This window comes from Pinus tabuliformis, chromosome 6 (assembly GCF_031772625.1).
Source record: "Pinus tabuliformis cultivar Carrire ecotype Pingquan chromosome 6, CPIR1, whole genome shotgun sequence".
Classification (NCBI taxonomy): domain Eukaryota; kingdom Viridiplantae; phylum Streptophyta; class Pinopsida; order Pinales; family Pinaceae; genus Pinus; species Pinus tabuliformis.
The window spans coordinates 516958948-516984021 of NC_142292.1; the positions used below are offsets into that span (position 1 = coordinate 516958948).

A 25074-nucleotide genomic window follows, 5' to 3' on the forward strand; every position below is an offset into this window, starting at 1 on the left:
ATAATATGACAAGACACCATGATTCCTATCAAACTCCAAGGAAGAGGTTGGACCCATTTCCAGCAATAAAATAATGTTAAAAATGTGAGGATGCCTCAACATGTATGCCAATGCAGGGAACACTCCATCACCAACCATGTTCACATCATCGTAAGGTAGTTTATGTGCCAGATATATCAAATATAGCAGAGATGTTGACACCATGGAGCTGAAACCACCCTAAATTAAGCCAATAAAGTTATTTTGAAGGCTAAAACCATGAGGAGCTGAATAAGAAGCACTCTCCAAGAAGATGATGCCAACCCCACAAAGGTATAACACACATGTGAAATAGACCCCCAGAGTGCCAGGGTGCACACCTTCTAGGTCTAACTATCATCAAGGCATGCAAACCTAGTCATTTGGTGAACATGAGAAAAGGGGAACATGTTGAACATCCTCTCTTAGTGACAAACCAACAATATAACACCATCATCCTTAATCACTAGGATGTTCTAAACGCAACATAATGCAAAGATAAATCATATGAGTAGTAGGCAACTATGAACCATATACCAAGAAGGTGATCCATCGAGCAGGGGCATGCAATATGAAGATTACTGCTAGAAGAATGATCAAACATGATCATCTACCAATGAGAAATAAATCTGCACCAAAACACCAGCCCAATCAGATGATAGTACCATCTCTAAGCATATGGGTATAAATAAAGAAGGAAGTTCCATTTAGATGTGTACCCTCAATCCATCAAAAGTTCCATAGGCAACATGCTGCCAACAACATCCATTGTGATGAAAATCACAAGGTAAAGCCTCATGCAACGTGAGGGGTACCACTGAATTCAGCTTTTATCATTGCAATATCCTTCATTTATGTCATAAATTTTATCTGTTTATTGGATTTAATAAATGTTTAACTAATTTCTTTTTTTTTTCTTTGTAATTTCTAGGTCTTACTTGTGCAATGTATATGAAGGATGGCTCACCACTAGCTTGTCCTGATAATACAGCCGGACTTTATATCAGAACACGCTCAAGTGCAGTTGTCAAAGTAAGAATTTGTTTTGTTCTGGAATGTTACATCTATCCCTTCATAAATTGGAGCTATATCTTCCAGTTAATTATAACCATTTTTATTCCATTTCATACAAATAATATCTGATATTGCATGCAGTAGGTCTGAAATAGTTGTAAGGTTGTGGTTGATTAGTTAATTAGGTTAGTTTAAGACAATTGATATAATTGGTTTCCTGACATAAGGATTCAGCGATGGGAAGTTGATAAATATGGTTGTAATATTCTCTCTCTATCTCCGTTCCACTATTCCTCCCAATCCCATAGACTTGACACAGACAAGAACATAATGAATAATTGTTTGAAAGATGGAGAGTAAATGCTGAGATCATGGTTATTAGTATCTTTACTTCTCTTCCGAATTCCTTGTGTGGTATTTCCTTTTTGGACTCATTTCTTTAGTTTGTGGTCACTTGCTGGACATTAATAAAATTATCTTCTCTTATCTTATCTATGGAGATAAATATATACAAACACAAGTGACACTAGTGGAAAGGTACAATTATATTCTTCAAAATTGATGCCACTAAATTTAATGTCTCTAATTGAACTTACCATACACGTAGATTAGATATTGGAACAGGTATGTATTAAAATGGTTATGGAGGTGCCTTGGCAACATTTTTTTAGGAATAAATGCCTGTAAATGTCGAAAATGATATAAAATACGATGGCAATCTACCTTTGGAGGGGTAAATTAAGGCCTATGCGTATTTCCTAGTAACACAGTTCCAGTTTAAGAAGTGAAACCTTCAGAAAATTAGGAACTTTTCACCCCAAAATGCCTTAGTTATCTCGTTAGGGCCATAAGAGAGCATTTAAGGATTAATTAAACCTTATGAAAACAAAATAATTGAGGCACCCTCTATTTAAAGTCTTTTTATTCCTTATTCAAGGACTTTTAAAGCATAGTTACACTTATTTTTACTTTATCAAGGTTTAATCAAGTGGAGTTAATCCTACTTAAGCTGTTTAACTTATCAAAAACCTCTATGACCCTATGGTACCACTATCATAACCAGTTTACAACACATATCTCCTACCTTTCATTTTTTTTGGAAGACATTGTTCCATAACTAGCACTCTTCCTTTGCACGTCACTGCTTCTTTGTTTGTGTTGTCATACTGCTTCTCATCATCATATTTTTTCCTTTTCTATTGCTTCAGCTACTTAAGGACTTCCCTATGAATTCTCTCCCTATACTAATATGGTTCTTAGTATATTTTTGCATACACCCTCAATTTGCAGGTATTTAGACATCTTATGCCCTTTTGGACTTTTGGCATTAGTCTTTCCCCTTGTACCACAATATAATTAATTAAAATAAGCATAATACAAATGTTTTTTACACATCTCTTTGTTTCATTGTAAGCCCTCAAAAAGAACTATTATGACGCAGGAAGAAGAGGAAGAAATGCAACATGATATATCAAAATTAAGGGAACAAGTGCAACAAGTTTCGCTATCACAAAAAGCAACCAAAATGAATTGGAAGCTAAGATGGATGGCATAGAAGAAAAGATAGAAAGAGACATGTAAGGTTTAATGGATGGGTTTGAAAGTAGAAATGAAAGGGGACATGGAAGGTTTGAAGAATGGTTTAAAAGGAGACATGGAAAGTTTGAAGGAAGGTTCGACAAAGTTGCTAGAAGAAATGCTTCATAGTGGTGTCAAGGTATTATGTGAAATTGTTAAATTGTGCAACTAGGGCCAAATTCCACTTTAGGCAACTCATTAGATGAAGATGATTATTGGATTGAATTCCTCTTTTTGAGAGGACCTAAAGATCACTAAATTTGGACAAGTAAAAATATGTTTTTGAAGTCAAGCCCACACATGTGCAATTTGTCAAAGTCGACCTCACGATCATGTAGGCTCATGAAGCCCAAGAGACATGTCTTTTGACCCACATGGATTCATATAAATAAGAGAGACCTCAAACCTCATTTGGCACCATCTCAACTGAACAATTCTCTCTTTCCTCATCTGATTGGTTTGCACATCTCATTGGGCAGTTGCCTTTCTCACACGTGCGGATTTTAGAAGGCTCCTTTGACTGCCGTTGGCTATTATGTTTCAGCGGAAGTTTGACCAGCGTTGACCAATGTGATCTTGACCAGATTTGACTACGATTTTGGATGCTTTGACTCTGTTTGACCAGGCCGCATTGATTGGCACAGGAACCGAGGAATTCTGGGTTGTTTGACTCACGTTGACCGCAGACCTGTTTGACCATCTAGTTGACTTCAGGTTGACTGTTGATTTGTTGACTGTTTTGGGTTGACTTTGACCAACAAGAGAGGCTGAGTTCCTCCTTTGACCGAGCTGTTTTGGAAGAGTTTGACTAGACTTTGACTACTGTTGACTTTCTGGTTAGGGCATAATTTGATTGTTGTTGTCTGGGAATAGAAATTGCAGATTTGATAGGGCTGTTTTGGACAGTGGTATTGGATCATCAAATTGGCAAGTCAATTTTGACTTTGACTTTGTACTCTCTCTCTCTCTGCTGAACATTTGATATTTGTAATAAGAAGAATTGATCAAGTGTTTTCCTCATCTTGGGGTTTTTCCCTGTCTTGAGCCAAATTCTTGTGTTTTCTTGCCTTGGCTTGTATTCTGCATTTATTCTTTATGTTCTATCTACAGTTACTTTCAATGTAAATTAATGGTTTATGTGATTGATATTGGAAATTGTCATTGGGCTAATAAAAGGACATTGAAGTAATTGTTGCAAGTATAGAACATAGCATTGTTATCTAAAATTAACATGATATCAGAGCCCATGTGAGGACAAGACCAAGCAAGAGAGAGAAAAACAATCACTAAGATATCTATTGGACAAAAAATAGTTGACTATATTCCATGGCCTCTACATCTTACTTCAAGACTGAGGACAAGCTCAATGACAAATTTGACTATCATGCATGGAAGATGACTTTGGACTTGACTTTGGAGGAGCATGAAGTATTGGACTATGTGCAAGGAAAAATGGTGAAGCCTCCAAATGCACTTGTTACTACGAGAATGGAGTATAGAAAAGGTGAGGTCAAAGCTAAGAAAATTATAATTGACTCCATTCAAAAGCATTTGGTTGCCTATATTTCTGATTTGGGAACTTCTAAGGAAATGTATGATAAGTTGGTTGGGATGTTCAAAGTGAACAATGCAAGTCAAATTCTCTTTCTCAAGAACAAGTTGAAGGATATCAAGATGGATAAAGGGGAGTCTATCCAATCCTACTTCATGAGAATAACTCAAATCAAGAATGACTTGTTATCTATTGGAGAAGTTATTGCTGACAGGGAGCTCACTCTCATTGCTCTTGGAGGTCTTTCAAGACCATGGGATATATTTACCACCACCATTCTCAACAATGACAGGATACCTGGTTTTGATGAGTTATTGGCTAGATGCACTCAAGAGGAGACAAGAATGATGGAGAGAGATAAATCCAACAATGGAAATGAACCTACTGGTTTCTCTACACATGAAAAGAGGAAGAACGATGTTGGTCCAAGGAGATAGTGTCAAGGATCGAAGGAGGGATTCAAAGGAAGAGGCAAAGGAAGATGCTACAATTGCAACAGGTTTGGCCACTACGCTAGAGTGTGTCATCACAAAAGGAATTCTCCAAGGAATGATAATAACAACAACAACAATTTCAAAAGCAATGGAAATCAAAGGAACAACAGGTATAACAACAGAGGAAAGAGAAATTCTCTAGCGGCTCGAGATGGAAATAGTCAACCTCCCAAAAGGACAAGAAATGCCTAGTATGATGAAAGTAATGTTGTAGAAAAACAAGATGAGTTTTATCTATTTTCTACTCTTTACTGCCTCTCCTCCAGATACTTTGGATCATTGGTTGATTGATAGTGGACCCTCAAGACACTTCCCTGGATATAAGGGGGCCCACTCAAATTTGGTTGAGAAGAAAACTAATCTAAAGATTATACTTGGAGATAATGCCACCTACCCTGTGAAAGGGATAGGAACTGTCACTTTGCATTTGTATCATGGTCAAACCATACATCTACAAGAAGTATTGTATCTGCCTGATTTGAAGAACTGGGGTCTATTTCTGCGATGGAAGACAAAGGCTTTAAGCTAAAATTCATTGATGGAAAGGTATGTATTTGGCATAGAAACCCTAAAAATGCATTTACTCTTGGATTTAGGGTTGATGGTATCTATCAAGTTGGTAGATGTCCTTTTGGGAGCTTTGGCAAGTGATACTTCTCTTCAATGTGAACTATGGCACCGAAGATTTGCCCACTTACATTACAAAGCCTTACTTGGGGTAAGGAAAATGGTTGCAGGAATGCCCAAATTTAATATGAACCATGAAGGAGTCTGTCAAGGATGTGCAGCTGTGAAACATACAAAGGGACCATTGCCTTTTGGTGAAAGTATAACAACTGATATTCTTCAATTGGTCCATTTTGACCTATCTGGTGCCTTGCCCGTAACCTCATTAGGAGGATACACATATTATGCAATCTTTGTGGATGACTTCTCATGCAAAACATGGATTTATTTCTTGAAGAGGAAGGATGAAGTGTTCAAGTGGTTCCATTCTTTCAAAGCATTGGTGGAGAATCAAACAGGGAAGAAGATCAAGATGTTGAGGACTGACAATGGAATCGAATATGAATCCAATGAATTCAATGACTTTTGCAGAGAGGCTGGCATTAAGAGGGAGACAATTGTTCCATACACTCTAGAGCAGAATGGTGTTGCTGAAAGAAAGAATCGAACAATTATGGAAGCCACCCGTGCCATGATCTATGATCAAGCTCTACCAAAATTCTTTAGGGGAGAAGCTGCCAACACTGTTGTATATGTTCAAAATAGAAGTCCTCATCAAGCTTTGGATTTTAAGACTCCCAAAGAAGTTTTCTCTGTAAGAAACTAGATGTTTCTCATTTTAGAATCTTTGGTTGTCCTATGTATTTTCATGTGCCTAAAGAGAAAATGAACAAGCTGGAAGCTTCTGGGAAGAAAGGTATATTCATTGGATACAATGAAAATTCAAAGGCATATAGAATCTATGTACATGGTCAAAGAGATGTGGAAGTAAGCCGAGATGTTATCTTTGATGAAGACACTGCCCTTGAGAAAGCCAGAGATCTCCCCATTTCAAAGAAGGACGATGATGTTGCTACCAAATCACAAGAAGATCCTCTGATGGATGAGCCTATGCTTGATGTTGATGGCCCGATGGATCCTATTAATCCACCTCCTAGTGATCCCTCTACCTCAAGGAAAATACCACTATGGCTCAAAGATACTCTCGAAGATGCTAAAAGACATATTGCTCCAAGAGGGACATTTTGCTAAAGTAAGAAACCTAATAGGTATCAAGGGTACTTGGCTACCATGAGGACTATTGTTCAAGCTTAACCATGCACGTTCGAAGAAGCTGTAAAGCACCAAGTATGGAAAGATGCTATGAGAGAGGAATAAATGAGAAACCTAATAGGTATCAAGGGTACTTGGCTACCATGAGGACTATTGTTCAAGCTTAACCATGCACGTTCGAAGAAGCTGTAAATCACCAAGTATGGAAAGATGCTATGAGAGAGGAATACAAATCGATCATGAAGAATGATGTCTGGGACATGTTGCCTAGACCCAAGGACAAGTTCGTGGTCACCTCAAAATGGCTTTACAAAATTAAACATGGAGCTAATGGAAGTGCTGAAAAATATAAGGCCAGGTTTGTAGCTCGTGGCTTCTCTCAAAAGGAAGGAGTGGACTATGATGAAATATTTGCACCAGTTGCTCGATATACCACTATCTGATCTATTATTGCTCTCGCTACAAATCAAGGATGGAGCCTACATCAAATGGACGTCAAGATTGCTTTCTTGCATGGCTCACTTAGGAAGTCTACTTGGAACAACCTCAGGGGTTTAAGGTACAATATAGAAGGACACATGTCTGTCGGTTGAAAAAAGCCCTCTATGGGTTGAAGCAAACCCCTAGGGCTTGGTATGAAAGGATTGACAATTATCTCATGAAGCTGGGATTTACTGAAAGCTATGCAGATCCAAACATATACTTCAAGGTTGAAAAGGACATGCCTCTTATTTTGGTCCTTTATGTTGATGATCTCTTTCTAACTAGTGCATACCCTCTCATTTATCAATGCAAGAGGGAGTTGACTTCCGAATTCGAGATGAAGGACATAGCACTGATGCATTATTTCCTAGGCCTGAAGGTCTGGCAAAAGCCAGATGAAATTTTCCTTTGCTAAGGAAAATACATTGTGAAGCTATTAGAAAGATGTGGGATGGTGGAATGCAAGTCTCTGACTACTCCGATGGAACTGAACTTCAAGAAGCTATGTGAAAGTGTTGGTTGGCCCAAATGCCAAATCCTTCGGAATATAGATAACTTGTGGGGGCCTTGATGTTCTTTTTAAACTTTCGATCGGACATATGCTTCACTGTAAATACTTTGGGTCAATATATAGTTGAGCCTCATCATGTACATTTGGTTGCTACAAATAATCTCTTAAGATATCTTTGTGGCACTATCAACTATGGATTGAGATACACTGTCGGGAATTTGAGGCTACATGGATATTTTGATGCTAATTAAATTGGCAGTGTGGTGGATAGAAAGAGTACATCAGGATGTTGCTTCTCTTTGGGATTTGCTTCAATTTCTTGGATGAGCAGGAAGCATAAATTGATTGCTGTAAGCACCGCCAAGGCTGAATATATTGCAGCTAGTATGGCCTGTTGTGAAGTTGTTTGGTAGAGGAAGCTCTTTAGTGAGCTATTTGAGCATGTGCTGGGTACCACCATTATCTATTGCGACAATAAGAGTGGGATTCACCTCTTAGAGAACCCTGTGTTCAACGAATGCTCCAAGCATATTGATATTAGGTACCACTTTAGCCGAGATATGGTACAACAAGGAGCAATAAGGATCTAACACATTAGGACTGATGAAAAGGTTGCAGACAACCTCATGAAGCCCTTGGGGAAGGTCAAGTTCTTAACCTTTCGAGAGAGACTTGGAGTCGTGGAAGGACACTCCCATGAGGGTCCCGCTTGAGTTGGACATTGAGTTCTGGGAGCTCCTAGGGGCTTGGGGTACTTCTTGGAGTTATGTGTGACCATAGGATAAGTGGTTCACCTTCCCCTATAGGTACACTGTGTACAAGGTGAGTGGTTCACCTTTCTCTGTGAAACCCCATGGTGATATATATGAGCATAGGGTGAATGGTTGACCTTCCCCTATGGCTGATGATATATGCATAGGATGAGTGGTTCACCTTCTCTTATGGATGCCCCAGCATACATCCTACCCTTGCAGTTTGGGACTCTTGGGAAGTACCTCTCATTTGACCAATGAGTTGCGAAAAGAGGATAGAAACCATAGCACTACATATGGACGCATTGTGTACTAGCGTACTCCCTATGTCTAGGATGCATGATGTTCAACAACTTGATCACTTCGGATCAAGTTAGATTGGGGTTCTACCTTTGGTTATGTAGACTGATTTTTGTCAGTGGAGAGTGGCAAGGTTTTGTGACTCACTCTTGATCGATTCTTCTTATTATCTATATCAATCTTCAGCAGATTTGAGATGAGATACAAAGATAGTACATGATGACATGATGGCATTGTTACCCACCACTCGTGGGTAGTGTATATAGGAGAATTTTTTTCTCCTAGATGGTCCTCAACCGGCAGCAAGCCGCCCCCTGTAGCCACCAGATAGCTCGATGTGCCATTTTCTCCGCCACCTGAGCCAGCCATGTGGTCCCCCGGCCACTTGTTATGATTGTAAGTTTGAAGGTGGGTCTCCCAACCTCGAAGGTATGCCAACTTTTCATTGGTGTAGTTGAGTAATTTTCCTTGTTGTGGGCACTGTTGGGCATGGATTGGTGGGGGGATTTAACAAAAAGAGTGGGCTAGGTATGTAATCTTGTCTCCACTGCCCGATTCCGTGGTTAGCCTTGTATCCTAATCCCATGGGATCTCCTTTAGCTTTAGGGTTGGCACTACTTGGAAAATCCCGACTTTGGTTGTGTGGTCTCGCTTTGCGACACCACATACATCACCCCTTTCCACTCATTTTAGCCCTATTCATCTCTTTTCCCATTTCGGTCCACATGTGTCCACTGGGTTCACATAGGGTTAGCCTCCCCCTCCCCTTGTCCACGCCTTGGGTCGGGCCTAGAACAATGCCCAGAGGTCGATGCAGCTAAAAAGAAAAGAAAAAGCATAATTTGGCCACTCTCAACAGCAAATGTACCACAAAATGCAAAAGAGGCCGAGACGTACAAATTTTGCTCGTGGGCAAAAGCTAAATATGAGCTCTACCCCTTATCCATGGCCATCACCCTGGTTCCTATGGGCCCTAAATGAGTCCCCTCCATCATTAAGGAACCCATGATTGTCCCAACCCCTCGTGGGCAATGAACCACCCCACCTTAAGGGGGTATCCACTGCCATATGCTACACATCATGCTCTCATCCCCTGGAGCCCCAAGCAGTTATGAAGAAAAATCAATCAAAGGTAAAAGGCATATGAAGAAGGGTGGAAAAACAAAGGTCGTGGTAACTCATGTACCGCGATTTTCTCCCTCCTACACTCACATACCCAGGTGTGGGCTTCCTTTATTATAGCTACCCTTGTACCATGACATGTTGTCTGGATGAATCCCCTGATCCCCACTTTGTTCTATTACTATATCATTTGCCACCTACCACTTGAGGGATGTACCATGGACATGTCACCCCCTTTAAAGGTTGAAATTGCCTAATAGAGTCCTTGATTAGCCCCTTATTGAGCTTGGAGACACCTGTACATGCCAAAGCCCATTATGGAAGTGCATGCCACCATGAAGTGCCCCATTGATTCCATGAATTATAGCCTCTTTTACTTGATTATTCTAATGATTTGTTGTATTGGAGGGGAAGGGGATGCATTAGATCTTATGCAAGATTGCAGGTGGGTCTCCATATTGGGCTTGGTCACCCTATACAGGATCCTATCCCTCCAGAGGGCCACATTGGCACTTATAGGGTGAGCATTGAGAGCCATGGGCCTCCACCATAGCAGAGAGTACTTCATGGACCCCAACACCATTCATTGATTAATCGTGTTCCACCTTTTCGATGAGGATGATGCACCTGGTTCACCATGCCTAGTTGGCTGCACACATGCACCATATGCTTGGCATACGTTCCAAGGTCCAAAGGATGTCTCCCGCTGCAGAGGGAGGGCTTATGTCATCATCCTAGCCCTTGCATACGGTCTATAGGCATTTTCGATCCACTCAGAGACCCATGAGGATGTCCTTGTGCCCCCACACCCACTTGGGAGCACCACAGGTTCTTTCTTGGAAAACAAGGGGCCAACCCCTTGTCCACTATGTTTGGAGACTAGTGTTACATCATGGCACCCCTAGGACTTCATTAGACCTCTTCAAATGCCCAACGACTCACTATATTGATCATTTTGCCCTCTTGAGAGGCTTATTCTTGTTTTATTGAGTTATTTTGGTGGGCTTGTCACTAAAAATATTGTTATTATGCACATTATTTTATTTTAGGGGTATTATTAGTCCAAATTAGGCCATTCGAATCCCTTAGAGGATTGTATAAATATAAGTGAGATGATTCATTTTCATCGTCATCACTTGGATTGGATTAGTATCTCTTATGATATTTTCACACTTTTTGCTGGGATGAATTCTTGGAGCTTTTCTTGATGCGCTATGATGTTTGGATTTTGCTATTGTCTTTGGAGCTTTTCTAATGTGAAGTTGATAAATGGATATACTCTCTTTCTCGTGTAAGTCAATTTTGATGTAATTCTTGTTATCTTATTGGTTAACTGCATGTATGTTGTTATCTTTATTCTTATATGGGTTAAATGTAATGCAAAATTCTTCTGGGACCTTGAATAAGTGATTAAATGCTGCATTGACCTTTGAGGGATTGGGCAAACGTTCCTAGAGGCACATCTTAGGTTAAATACCTTGAACCTTTGTCTCCTTCGCAAATTTGAAGTATAAATCTTTGTTGATCTAGTTGCTGGAATGAAGGGTGTTCCTATCTTTCTATTAACCAAGCTTATGCTTGGAGGTAAATTGATTAATGCAAATCTAGGCCTAGGATGCAAATGCAAAAGGATTTGGGTGCTCTTGTGTTAAGATTGTTTATGATCTTAATTATTTAATTACAGTTTATCTTACAAGATGGAGTGCTCAATTACAATAGTGCCCAAAAGATATAATTTCAATATAACCAAGAGATGATTGCTCAAGTATTAGAAGCTAATAAGATAGATGCTCTTAAGAACAAATCACCAATATGCCAAAGATAAAATTATTATCCACAATAGATTTTAACCATGAAACAATAATGACAATGATGGCAAGTAAAAGAGATTAGTGCACTTATCCAAAATGTTATTTAAAACAATTAGCCGAGGTTCACTTATATGAGATAACACAAGAATGGAAAGGATATTAGTGACAATTGCTCAAGAGATAGACAATTAGATGATTAACATTCCTTACACAATTAACAATTTTCCAAGATATGTCAACAAGATATCACAATGCCAATTTCATGTAATTAGATCCTCAAGAAATGCCAACATCCAATAACTCCTCAATTACCAATTTAAGCAATATTAACCAATCAACAAGATATTAGATCTTAGGATTATGAGCGTGTGTGAGTGAGGATACTTAGTGCCTAATTATGATTTTGAAACTCACAAGAAACTAAATGTGTTAGTATTAGTGTTGCGAAAATCGCGATTTTTTCAAAAAATTGTGATTTTTTCATTGAAAGGATTAAATCGACGATTTTTTCATTTTGAAAACATGGTGATTTAATCCTGATTTTTTCGTAATAATCGCTAGTTTTTGGGAAAAAATCTTGATTTTTGTATTTTTAAATTTTTTTAAATATATATATATATATATTTTTTTAATTTTGCCGATTTTTATCGATTTTATCCCGAATTTACGATTTTTTTCCGATTTCAGACCCTCGCGTTTAATCCCAATCACGATTTTCTCAACATTGGTTAGTATCCTTATTAGCAATGAAACCACTCAAGCAATTGTCCCTGCATGCGCTGTCTCTCAGAGCTCTCCCTCTACACTCTCTCTAAGGTACTGCGTCACCTCTTCCTCAGTCTCTGACTGATGCTGAAACCCTCCTCTTCCTTCACCCTGCAACTCTCCCTCTGAAATCGAAATCTTTCTCTTTGAGAATTGATTTTCCTCGGGTTACTGAGTATTTGCCCGATGTATCTCCAAATGACTCTCAAGTCTTGTCTTATATTTTTCTTGTTAATGAATCAACGGTCGAGATTAAGTCCCTAATCAATGGCTAAGATTAAAACAGACTTGATCCTTGTCTCTTAGAAGCATCTCACCCATATCTTTATTAATACCCATTAATATTTTTATTTTCCTAAGTTTAGACTTAGGAACCCATTAAAAATATTAATTATTTTAATAACTCATCATCCGGTGGAATTTCTCCAAACGATTTTTGGGTCTTGGAGATCTCATGAATTCTAGCCCCTCCACAAAATTTCGGAGCTAGATCACATCCGATGCTACCCAAAATCAATACTCCCTCTTAGCGAGGAATGTGTTCTAGCAATGCCTCCCAATAGAAGCATCACACTGATCCATGACATCAGTCCTCTGCGCTGCTGATGGTCGGCCTACTGCCCCTCATGTACTGCACTGTTGATGGTCGGCCTGCTGCCCCTCATCTATTGCGCTGCTGATGGTCGGCCTACTGCCCCTCATCTACTGCACTGCTGCACCCTGTACTGTTGTCCATGACACTGCAACTGTCACTACTACATTTGTATTGCAACTCCCTCTAAATATGTTGCATCATGCTGCCCATAGCACTGCCAATGCTAACTGCTGCACTGCAACTCCTTAAACTATTCGCTTTTGCTATTGAAACAAATTCTTAACCATCCCCATCTTCTCCCAGAAATAAACAAACTTTGTTCTTCCTAGAGCCTTGGTGAGAATGTCTGTCACCTATTCTCCTGTCGGGGTGTATCTCAATTGTACAACCCCTCGTTGGACATAGTCTCTAACAAAGTGACACCTGATGTCAATGTGCTTCGACTGATCATGAAAAACTGGATTCTCAGAGAGCTTGATGCAACTCTGGTTATCACACAAAAATTGGTCGCTTCATCCTTCTCTTGAATAGATTCACAAGCAATTTCCTAAGCCATATGGCTTCACATGAAGCTGTGTTCACTGTTAGCTGCCATATATTCAACTTCAGCTGAGCTCAGAGCTACGGATTTCTGTTTCCTACTACACTAGGAGGTCATTCTCGATGCAATGTTGAAACAATACCCAGTGGTACTTTTCCAATCTACTGAACTTCCAACCCAATCTGTGTTAGTGAACCCACTCAGCCTGATGTCATTGCCTTGGGTGTACATTAGTCCATGCTCGATTGTTCCTCGTATATATCTGAGAACATGCTTGGCTGCTGCCCAGTGCGTCCTCTTTGGTTCCAACATGAACTGACTGAGGGTGTTGACAGCGTAACAAATGTTTGGCCTGGTATTGAGCAGATACATCAGGGACCCTATGAGTTGCTTGTATAATGTGGGATTGACTTCTTTATCTTCGGATGCATCAATCTTATTCTAGTTGGTAATCATTGGAGTAGCCATAGGTCTACAGTCCTGCATTCTAAATCTTTTCAAAACCTCTGTAGTGTATCTCTCTTGTCCAAGGAAAATCCCACCCTTCTACTGCCAAACTTCCAACCCCAGGAAATAATGCATTCGTCCCAAATCCTTCATGTCAAATTCTGTAGCTAGGTTTTCCTTGCAATCTTTGATGAGCCTGTCAGAAAAAGATCATCCACATATAACACCAGGATTAGAGGCTCATTCTCTACAACCAGATAGTAGAGGTTAGGATCTGCGTCACTCTTGACGAATCCCATCTTCTGCAAGTAACCATCAATTCGACCGTACCATGCTCTAGGTGCCTGTTTAAGCCCATACAAGGCTTTCTTTAACCTGCATACATGAGATTTCTTCTCATGTGTCTCAAAACCCTTTGGTTGCTCAATATATACTTCTTCTTCTATCACCCTGTTCAAGAATGTCGTCTTGACATCCATTTGGTGAATCTCCCACCCCATCTGTGCTGCAAGGGATATCACGGATCTAATAGAAGTATACCTGGCTACTGGGGCGAAGGTTTCTTCGTAGTCTATCCCTTCCTTCTGAGCATACCCCTTAGCCACAAACCTGGCTTTGTATTTTTCCACACTGCCATTTGTAGCGTATTTGACTTTGTAGATCCATCTGGAACCTACAATTGACTTATCATGAGGTCTAGGTACCACTTCCTAGACATCATTGATCATTACGGAACTGTATTCCTCCACCATAGCATCTACCCATACTTGATGCTGAACGACCTCCTAAAAATTAGAGGGTTCTCCAACCTGAGCCACCAAGGCTTGGTATCTGTCTGACTGTCTACGCTCCCTTTTCTCGTTCCTGGGCGCAACGACAAAATCCTCTGCATCTCGTAGTATCTGTCGAAGTTCCCGACTCGTTCTACCACTAGTAGTGGGTATGTCTATCTATTCCTCCTCTTCCTAAGACTCCACTTGTTGTGATACCTTTGGAGTATTGCCTTTTGGAGAAATACTGGTGCTAGTTTCCGCTGGTCGAAATGGCAGGACCAATGGAACATCCTTTGACTGCTCTTCGGAAGGCATTTCTTGGGATTTCCTGAAAGCTCAGTCCTGCATGAACTTTACATCCCGACGAATAATGATCTTCCTATTCCCTAGAAGATAGACTCTATATGCCTTAGCATTCTCGCTATATCCGACAAGATATCCTTTTTCGCAGTTTGATCCAATTTCTTCCTCTTTTCTTTGGGTACTGGTGATGACACTCTCCGAAGTAATCTTACCTAATGGCCTGTGAGGAGTCCTGTTCTGGACATACACTGCTGTGTTGCATGCTTCTGCCCATAGAAACTTGGGCATATCCTGATCATACAACATTGCCTTAGTTGCTTCAACAATAGTCGTATTCTTCCTTTCTGCTACATTCTGCTTTGGATTATAGGGGCTATCCACTCTCTTCTGATGCTTTCTCTTGTGCAAAAATCAGTGAAGTCCTTGTTGATGTATTCTCCACCATTGTCTGAGCGCAATATCTTTATCCGCTTTCTTGTCAGATTCTCAACTAGAGCCTTGAACTCTTTGAATCGACCAAAAACCTCATCCTTGGTTTTTAGACAGTAGATCCAAGTCTTTCTAGAATGGTCATCAATGAAGGTGACGAAGTATTCAACACCACTAAGAGCTTTTGTGGACATGGGTCTGCAGATATCTGAGTGTATCAATCCCAGAACGCTCTTAGCCATAGTGTATCAATGCCGCTTTGGCGTACTTGCCTAGTGCGCATCCTCTCCATACATCATCTTGTTTGGCACTGAACTCTAGAACTCCTGATACTGTTCTCCCGAGAATTCTTAGAGCCCCCATGGTGTAAGTGTCCCATCCTCTTGTGCCATAGTTCATTCAAATCTTTTTCCCCACCGCTGCCTGTCAGTGCCATTGGAGATTCTAGTTGTAATCTATATAGCTTGTTACTTCTGACTCCAATCTGGGCCTTGTTTTTCCAACTCGGTGTTTGACATATACTTTCTCCTTAATGAAGAAAACATCATAGCCCTTGTTTTGAAGCTGAGATACAAAGAGTAAGATCATCCCCAATCCCGACACATGCAACACATTGGTTGCTCGAAGCCGATCCCCTGCTTTTGTTTGAAAGACTATAGTACCTCTCCCTACGGTGGTACATTTTGACTTATTTATACTTATAAATACTGAAAATAAACACAAATGCAGCCTTAACTCATATATAGATCAACAATTGAAATACTAGACAAACACACAAGGGACACCGTTATTTTTGGACAATTGTCCCCGAAAAAACCCAATGCGGGAAAACCGGTGCAGTAGATATGAGGATTTTATTATTTTGCAGTTTCTGAATACAACTAGGGTGCCAGAAATGGCTCAGCGTTTAGAGAATTTCCTTGGTAGAAGTTCCTCTCCTTGGAGACAGATATTCTGGCTGATCGATCCCACAACAACTACGACAGCTCCTTAGCTGGACAGCGAAAGCTGCTCCAAGCTTCTCCACTGCTCTGCGTCACTCACCAGGGATTGCATCACCCTCTCAGCTCTAGTCTGCCCCACGAAAATCTCCAGTGCTGCCTCTTGACCCTGTGTTAGCTCTGCTAGCCTCTGTGCAGCTACTGCTGCCTTTGCGTCAACCACTTGGCTCTTTGCGTCAACCCTCTGGCCCTCTGCATCACCCACGCTGGCCTCCTCAGCCTTTGCGTCAGTCCCATCTGCCTCTTTGTTAGCCTTCCCAGGCTCTGTGCTGTCTCTCTGGCACTATCTCCGCCTCTCTGCTATGTACTCTTAGCATTCTGCCGAACTGCCCCTCGCTGCAATAAATCACTTGTTCGATTCTCTAAGCAAACCTCACTCCAGAAAAGCGAACTGACTGATCAATTTGGTGTATCGCCAACTGACCCTCAAGCCTCCTCTTATACTTTTCCTGTTGAGTCTTCAATGACCGAGATGAAGACTCTAATCAACGGCTAAGATTAGATTTGGCTTGATCCATGTCATTTAGAACATTCTCACCCAGTTTTATATTAATACCCATTAATATTTTATTTTTTCTAAGTTTAGACTTAGGAACCCCATTAAAAATATTAATTATTTTAATATCTCTCCAACAGTGTGGAATTTCCCCAAACCATTTTTGGGTCTTGGAGATCTTATGTGCCTTAGCCTCTCCACCAACTTTCATGGTTAGAGCACATCCGATGCTACCAAAAATCAACAGTTGGTAGTACTCATCGAACTTTGCTAGTAAGATGATACCCTCTATTAAGTGGACATCTGGATATTCCTAACATTGTGATTAATATTGGAAAATTGGAAGCATATACTACTTCGACGAGTCTTTCTTAGCACCCTTTTTTTGTCCCTTTTGGTTGGCAAACTAATCCTTTCTTTTGGTATTGTTTTTTCATGTTTTGAACCTTCCATCATGAAGAGTCTTCTAATTGCTTTTGAAGTATTTCATTTTTATTTAATAACCAACAAGAATTTTGAGAAGAAGTAGCTTAAGAAGTTTCTTGTTTGTGCAAAGGACAAAATTTCTTAAATTGAGTAGGAGATGAGTAGGAAAAAGAAAAATTAGGGAGATTAAGATACATGACCCCTTGAACATGTGCAAAACTATTGTAAAGCTAGTGAATCTTGAAAGGAAGCTTCCTCAATATGTCCACTTCCACACAAACTTGAGTATTTTGATCTAAGGAATAAGATCCATGGTTTTCGCCAACAAGTAGTCAACCAAAATGAAAAATGATATTTTCAATACATGCCCTAAAGTATTTGGATATGCAGGGAAGCTCCATCTAAAGAAGATAATTTTGTTGAGAAGGAAACCCTATATTAAACACTTCATACTAGCATTGTGTGAAAATTCCAAGTTTAAAATCCTATTGCAGTAACTGGAATAAATTCTTCTAATTGTTAATTAATTTAACAATTGATTTGCTATGACAAATATCGAATAACTCACACTGCAACCTTCACAAATAATTTCTGCGGAAAATAAAGCATTGGAATTGAGAAATGCTAACACAAACATAAAAATTAACACAATTATTTTTGGACAAATGTCCCCAGAAAAACTGAACTTTGAAAAACTGGTGCAGTAGCTGAGGGTTTTATATTATTAAGAAACAGTGAAATCTGAGTACAATGTGGATGCTGAATACTGGCAATCTTGCAGGGAAAATATTGGCAAATTTTTTTTGAGGAAAATTACCCTCACTCCGAGCAATCCGGGCACTGTTTGAGCTCTGAAAGGCTAGCCGTCCAATTGGGCCTGCGTAGGCTCTACGACACACTAAAGTTGCCTGTCACACGTGCTGCCTGAATCAACTGCCAATCTACCCGTCCTGCTTGCTACTGACTAGGAAAATGCTTCTTCGGCACTCTGGGATCCCTTCCAGCCTTTGGAACTGAAGACGTCTTCCCCTCAACAAAAATCGAACTGCTCTTTGAGGGTCTGCATTGCCTCTGTGCAGTCTCCTAGAAAAAATCTCAGCCTCTCTACAAAGTACTCACTAGATCTAGAAAATCTTCCTCCGGCTTCAATGTCCCTACCCCTCTCTGTCTCTATTGCCCTGTTGAAGCTCGAACTCTTCTGACACCTACTGCTGCTATCTGGAAAATCAAACTTTCCAAGGAAGTCGACCTCAAGTGTATGTGGCAAGTGCGTTCCCTATTTACCCATCAACTTCTTATAATCTTCTGTTGCGACTCCAATGGCTAAGATTAAAACTTAACCAAGGGCTAAGATCATATCAGAGTCAATCCGTGTGAGTTTCTAGATGATTCACACCTTATCTCAATTAATTCTAATTAATTAACCAGACTTCCTAAGTTTAGACTTAGGAAATATTAAAAAATTGGCTAATAATCTAATTGAGACACTTCTAAGTGGAATTTCTAGAAACAATTTCGGGGTTATGGAGAACTCCTGTGTTTTAGCCTCTCCACAAAGTTTCGAGACTAGAACATCTCTGATGCTACAAAAACTAAGACATTGCACATATGCAAAAGTACCAACAATCACCGCCATGTCATTCAAGAGCAATGCTTGTGCTGCATCCCCTTTTCTAGTGCTATGCAATTGTATGTTGTAACTCTTGCCCAAACCTCATGAGGAATTCATCATCTAATTCTTGGGCTCCTAATTGTCAACACACCACTTGCGAATATCATTTACTACAGGGATCTACCATAATAAATGAAGAATGATAACCCTTGTTTGGATTCGTTCAACAACAAATATAACCTCCTCATTAGTTAAAAAGGTTTTATTAGATTTAATCAATTAGAATGGAAGGTGGGTGTTCAACAAGATAGGGTGACATTAACAATTAATGGAGCTCTTTATAGAGGGCTTCTGTTGGATAGAAATGTCCATCTAGACCTTGAAACTGCATATGGATGTAAGTAATATTGCCTTTCTTTGCTTCTATAAGTGTAGGCTTTGGAGTAGACTTAGGAATATGCTCTTTTGGCTTGATAGAGAGTCTAGAGTAAATTTCATTTTTTTGCAATCAACCTTTTGTTGTCATTGCTACTAGAGTACTAATCCTCTTAATGCTTTCTTTGAATAACATTGAGCGCTAGTGCCTTGTAAACCCTAGAAGATCTCATCTCTTGATTGTGTTATTTGTAATAAGCTGAAGATACCTTGCATAAAGATCATTTACACCTCTTTTAATGATGTTGGCCTCAACATTTAAGCTTTTCCTTTACTAGTCATGACAACCTCCCCCTACATGAGTTTGTTTGTTGTATCAATATCTAATGCCTTTGGGGTAGCCAATCTTACCACCTTTTGTAAGTAATATTGCCTTGCCTTGCTTTTGTAAGCCTAGGCTTTGGAGGAGACTTAGTGAGGTTCTCTTTAGGCTTACAGAGAGTTGTTTGAAGTAAGAAACTTTCTTTTTTAACCTACTTTTGTTGTTGTTTCCACTGGAGCACTGATCCTCTTTGTGCTTGCTTTGAAGTTTGAACACTATTGAGCTCCAATATCTTAGAAAATATTGAAGTTGGTGTCAATATGTGAATTGGGTTATTTGCAATAAAATGAATATACATTGCAGAAAGATCATCTACTCCTCCCTTAATGACATTGTCCTCAACAGTTAATGATTTATCTTTACTAGTCATGACAACGTCTCCCTACATGAGTTTGTTTACGATATCAATACCAATATCTCTAGAGTAGTTGACGTAGCACCTTTTGCAAGAACAATAGGCCAAACCAACAGCAAATAGAGCAAGAAAAGAACCCATTACCAAGGTTCATTTTTTCCTTCCATGTTTTATTTCAAGGAGGTGAGGATATATGAGTTGGAAGCACCCTAACTTTACCTATGTATTCTAGTTTGTGTCGTCCATTTTTCAATTATCAAGCTAAATTTCTAATATAAAAAATTATTAGTTTAATGCATACGAATAACAATTGTCTTAATGCTATATTGGCAATATTTTATCATTGTCTTTATGTAAGAAGTGGTACATACAATTTTATATCCTTTTTAAAAATGTGTTGTTCATATGTAGACATTGTCGTTTCAGGCTATTTATGGAGAACATGACATAGCGTACCAAGTTGGGGAAGCTACAGAGATACTTTCAAAGGGATTGTTTCACGCAACTCCACATTGTGTTAAGGTATGCTTCAGATAACATGTTTCTAATATTCTTCATAATTCAAAGTACAAAGCAAATATGATATCCCCTAAATGTAAAGAATAGTATTATTTGATAGAATTTTTGTAGAAAATGTATTTCCTTTCCTTCCATTTATGAAATTTTGAATGTTTGCAAGAACTATATTTCCCTCTTTGTACAATGTTTTTGTTGTTTTGAGCCAAAGTCATTTGCCAAGACCTCCAACATTATTTTCAATAGCATAGGTTTCTTTATGGAATAATTATACTAGTTCCAAATTACATTCTTTATGTTTTACTATTGAAGCAAATTTATCAATACTCCATTTTAATGTTCATTATTGTCCATATCCAAGACAACTCTACTTAGTCCCTTGTGCTTCTTGATAGAGTGTGTTACCACAGGGCCCTAAAGGGAGAAAACCTATGGGACAACTACTAGACTAAGTGACAACAATGGGACAATGGCCCACTGCGACCATAGCCAAGGTCCCCTTCTCTTTATGGAATTTCACCGATGGTAAGAGTCTTGACATGATTATGATCACCTATAATAGATATTGTAGGTTTGAAGGTTCAAGGTGATGGAGCTAGAGCTCATTCGAAGAGAGGCTCAATAAAGGTATGAGCCTTCAGAGAAGCAAACCGCTCTCTAAGAAAAACCCTAGAAAAGAAGGCACAAGATCTGGGGTTTAAAGGTTTCTCGTTGGTAATAGGTATTCACAAAGTTAAGGCCCGAGAGAAGAAAGGGCTTCTTATGATTTATTCCAATGAATACTAATCTTATACAACCCTCAAAGAAGTCCCCAAGGTGAGAGAAAAAGACCTAGGTTTTCCCTCTTGGAGTAGCACCTAAGGCAAGAGATTTTATGGATGAAACTTGGGCGGATTCCCACAAACTTGGAGCATAGGTGGCCTAGACCTCGAGCTTGATGTTTGGACCATTGAATTCCCAAAAAATCACCTCCCTAAAATTTCTCTGCAAGCCCTAGATTTCTACCCTACCTTTAGGGGATTGAAATTTAGGAGGAGAATATAGAGAAAGAGGAGTTTGATCACTAAAATCCTTGGACTAGTGCCTAGTCCTTTGGGAAATGGAGTCTTGAGATGCTTAAGATAAGATAAAACTCTTCTAAGGAGGCTCGAAATCGATGCCCTAGGTACCAATTTCAAATATTTATGATGGAGTTTCATGAAGAATTCAAAGATATTCATTCACTAGAAACATTCATTACTTACCTTGCCTTGAATAACATATGCAATACTCTACTAGAAACACTTTCTAAATTTAATCTTCAACAATTAGGGCACGAATTCACATATTCTAGAGCAATAATTCCATACATTAAACAACTTTCAAAAAAATTTCCATCAACATTAAGCACTTACAAAGAGACATGTAATATATCCATCCATCATTCAAGAAGAAGCTCTAAAGAAGAAAAGCGAATCATGTTCCACACATCAAAATGCATCAAAAGAGTCTCCAATAGCTCCAAAGGAAAAGTGTGAGTTCTTTTACAAGAGAACCAATCCAAGTGTGGTGATGATCTCTCACAAATGAACCTAAGTTCTATTTATATGAGACTCACTCAGTGAAATTATTAGCCTAGCGGCCCCTAACATTATAAAAATGTGCAAAATACAAGCCTTGGTCACAAGCCAACCAAGTAGCCTTCTGAAATTATAAATTAGCCTTACAAATGCTAGCCAAGTTGATAACATCATGCTGATGTAAGGCCGTTGGAGGGCCACGTTGAGTCTTATAGGTGCTCAGATGAGAGAGAGGGCTCCATAATCACCAATTAGGGGATGGCCCCTAATCCTCCATACAAGTCATCATGTGGGGCCCCAAAGTGGTTTTGGGGCATAAGCATTGTTCTCATGGGCCTCCAGATGATAGATAAGCCTGTATAATGTTCCAAATGAGGGCTCTGATGATGGTGCCTGCCCTCACATGTCCCAAGGGTGAGAGAAACCTCCTCTAGGCCTCAAATCAACTGCCACTCCATATGGTACGCCGACTGGGCACACTAGTCCAAGTGCATCATCTCGCGAATAATGTGGGGCAATAAACAAACTACTGAAGGTGCTGAGGGTGCAATCCTTTACAGAGAAAATAATGGCGCAAAATCTGAGTGAGTTTTTACCTCACTTCACCCGGCAGAATTCCAGCTGATCCGGCAACAAGACTGGCTAACCCCAGCTACTTCTGCGCTGGCCCTACGTCAACCTTTCAGGCTCTTCGTCAGCCCTGCGTCACCTGTCCTGCCCTCTGCGTCAGTTATCTTGGCTGTTCCGGCAGTTTGCAACAGTTTCGGCTTCTGCGTGACAGACAACTTTCCCCTCTGCGCTAGCCTTTTTGGCTCTGCGTCAAGGTTGCATGGGCCCAGACTGGCCCATCATCAACTCTCCCGACTACTGCACTGCCACTCTGCAAGCTCTCTCTGCCTCTCTTTCAGTATTCTCTAGAAAATCTTTCTCCCGGATTCTCACTGCCTCTCTGCTGCAGAATGATCACCTCAGTTCGAATTTCTCAGCTTCCTAGCCCCAGAAATCGAACTCCAGATCAATTCATTCTCTCTATGTGTGTTTCCAAATGAACCCCAAGCCTCCATTTTATACTTTTCCTATTGAGTCTTCAACGGTCGAGATTAAGTCTCTAATCAATGGCTAAGATTAAAACATGACTTGATCTGCATTGTAGATCATTTTCGCCCATATTTTGATTAATACCCATTAATATCTTAATTTCCCTAAGTTTAGACTTAGGAACTCCATTAAAAATATTAATTATTTTAATAAAATACAATCCGGGTGGAATTTCACCATACAGTTTCTGGGTTCTTTAGAATTCATGTTCCTTAGCCTCTCGACCAATTTTCAAGGTTAGAGCACTTCCGATGCAACAAATAATAACACTCCCTCTTAGTGAGGAAAGTGCTTTAGCAACAATGTCCACCTACATGCTACTTTGTTTCTAAAGCACCTCCTTTCTGCACTGTTGCTGCCACTAACACTGTGCTGCTACTGCTACTGTATTACTGCCCATGACACTGCCACTGCCACTGCTGCATCTGTACTACAACTCCCTCTCAAACGCTGCATCTGCTATGCTGCTAGCACTACCACCGCTAACACTGCATTCGCACTGCAACTCAGTTGCTGAGAGAAGCAACTGAAAAACATCCAAAAGTATTTGAAGTTAACTATGTTCAGCATAATACAATGAATGTTGGAATCTGACTGCTACTGACCCTTTGAATCTTCTGCACTGCTGCTGACTTCTGCACTGTGTCAACTACACTGCTGCCAACCTTGCTCTATTCTGATTAGTCTTTGGTCCCAAGCTACTGCATCTGTCCTCCAAACAATCCAACGCATCATCTGACACTAAGTCCATCTCGCTACTACTGAATCTTGGGCTCCAGTAGCAAGGAATTGATCCAAGAGGTGGACTCCTCAAGGATCTTGCCCACATGTAGTCCTCTCGACTACAACTCAATATCACCCCATCTCCCTCCTGGAGATGCGTGGGCACTCATAACAAACTCATCCTCGAATATCTTCGCGGCTGCAACCTTTGGATCATGCTTCTCGTTCTTATCCTTTTGCTTCAAAGGACACTGAGATGCAAAGTGACCCATCTCGCCACATCTCAAACATTTCACCTTCGAAATGTCCTCCTTCCGCTTCAGCTTCTGCTGTCCCTTCGATGTTAGAGTTGCGTTTTCCTCCTCCTTCGTCTTTGTGCTACTCCCACTACTGCAATTGAGGTTGGCCTTCACTAGGTCCCTCCTTAACTCCTCCTATTGAAGAGCTGTCCACATCCTCTCCCATGAAGGTAGGTTTTCCCTGCCCAATATGCTTTGGACGAAAACTTGCCATTCATCCGAGACTCCATTTAGGGCTATCCTCACCATCGTGGTTGGTTGATTAGTGGACCCCACTGCAGCAAGCTGGTCTCTGGTGTCCTGAAGACGTTGAAGATAGAGGTTCACCCCTTCTCCTTTCTGCATCAAGGTCCACTGCAACTTTTGCTCTAAATACATCTTCCGCTGTTCGGAATAGCCTTCATACAGAGATGACAAGGCTTCCCACATCTCTTGTATCGTTGCCTGCAAGTGTGAGACCACATGATCTTGAACTCCATTGAGAATGAGCCTCTTTGCCTTCCCCTGCTCAGCCTTGTACTTCTTCTTTTGATCGTTGTTAGCAGGAACAACTACAACAGTTTTGACGTAGGCCTCGAGATCATATTCCTCTAGAACAGCTAAGATTTTGATCTTCCATATGACATAGTTGGAGGCTCCGTCCAACTTGTCCTGATCTCTGAGCCCATGCGATGCCATCTCACCCAACTGTCGAACTGACTCCTCTAGTCACTAGTTAGCACTGCTCAGCAAGTGAGAAGTTTGAACTTTCTGGCGGAAATTTCTCTGAGGAGAAAATTCCCTTCTACGTGTCTTCGTTCTTTTCTAGCAGATTCCTGCCCCGGAAAAAACTGCGCCCTTCGAGCGTTACGCTGAGGCTCTGCGTCACTCCCTTTGCCTCTGCAAACTCACGAACTGGAAATTGTATTTCTTTGTCGTCTCACTCAGAGAGAGATTTCCTCGGATCTGCTTCCTGGCAAAGATTG

At 40.2% G+C, this 25074-nt stretch overlaps 1 protein-coding gene across 1 annotated transcript in view; it reads left to right on the top strand.

The window, feature by feature from the left end:
• Positions 1-25074, top strand: part of LOC149259569 (2-oxoglutarate (2OG) and Fe(II)-dependent oxygenase superfamily protein) — a 538837-nt gene that overhangs the window by 392518 nt on the left and 121245 nt on the right. The window contains exon 12 of the mRNA XM_089376311.1: positions 20341-20436. Coding sequence (XP_089232437.1) covers positions 20341-20436 — 96 coding nt within the window. The remainder of the gene's footprint in view (positions 1-20340; positions 20437-25074) is intronic.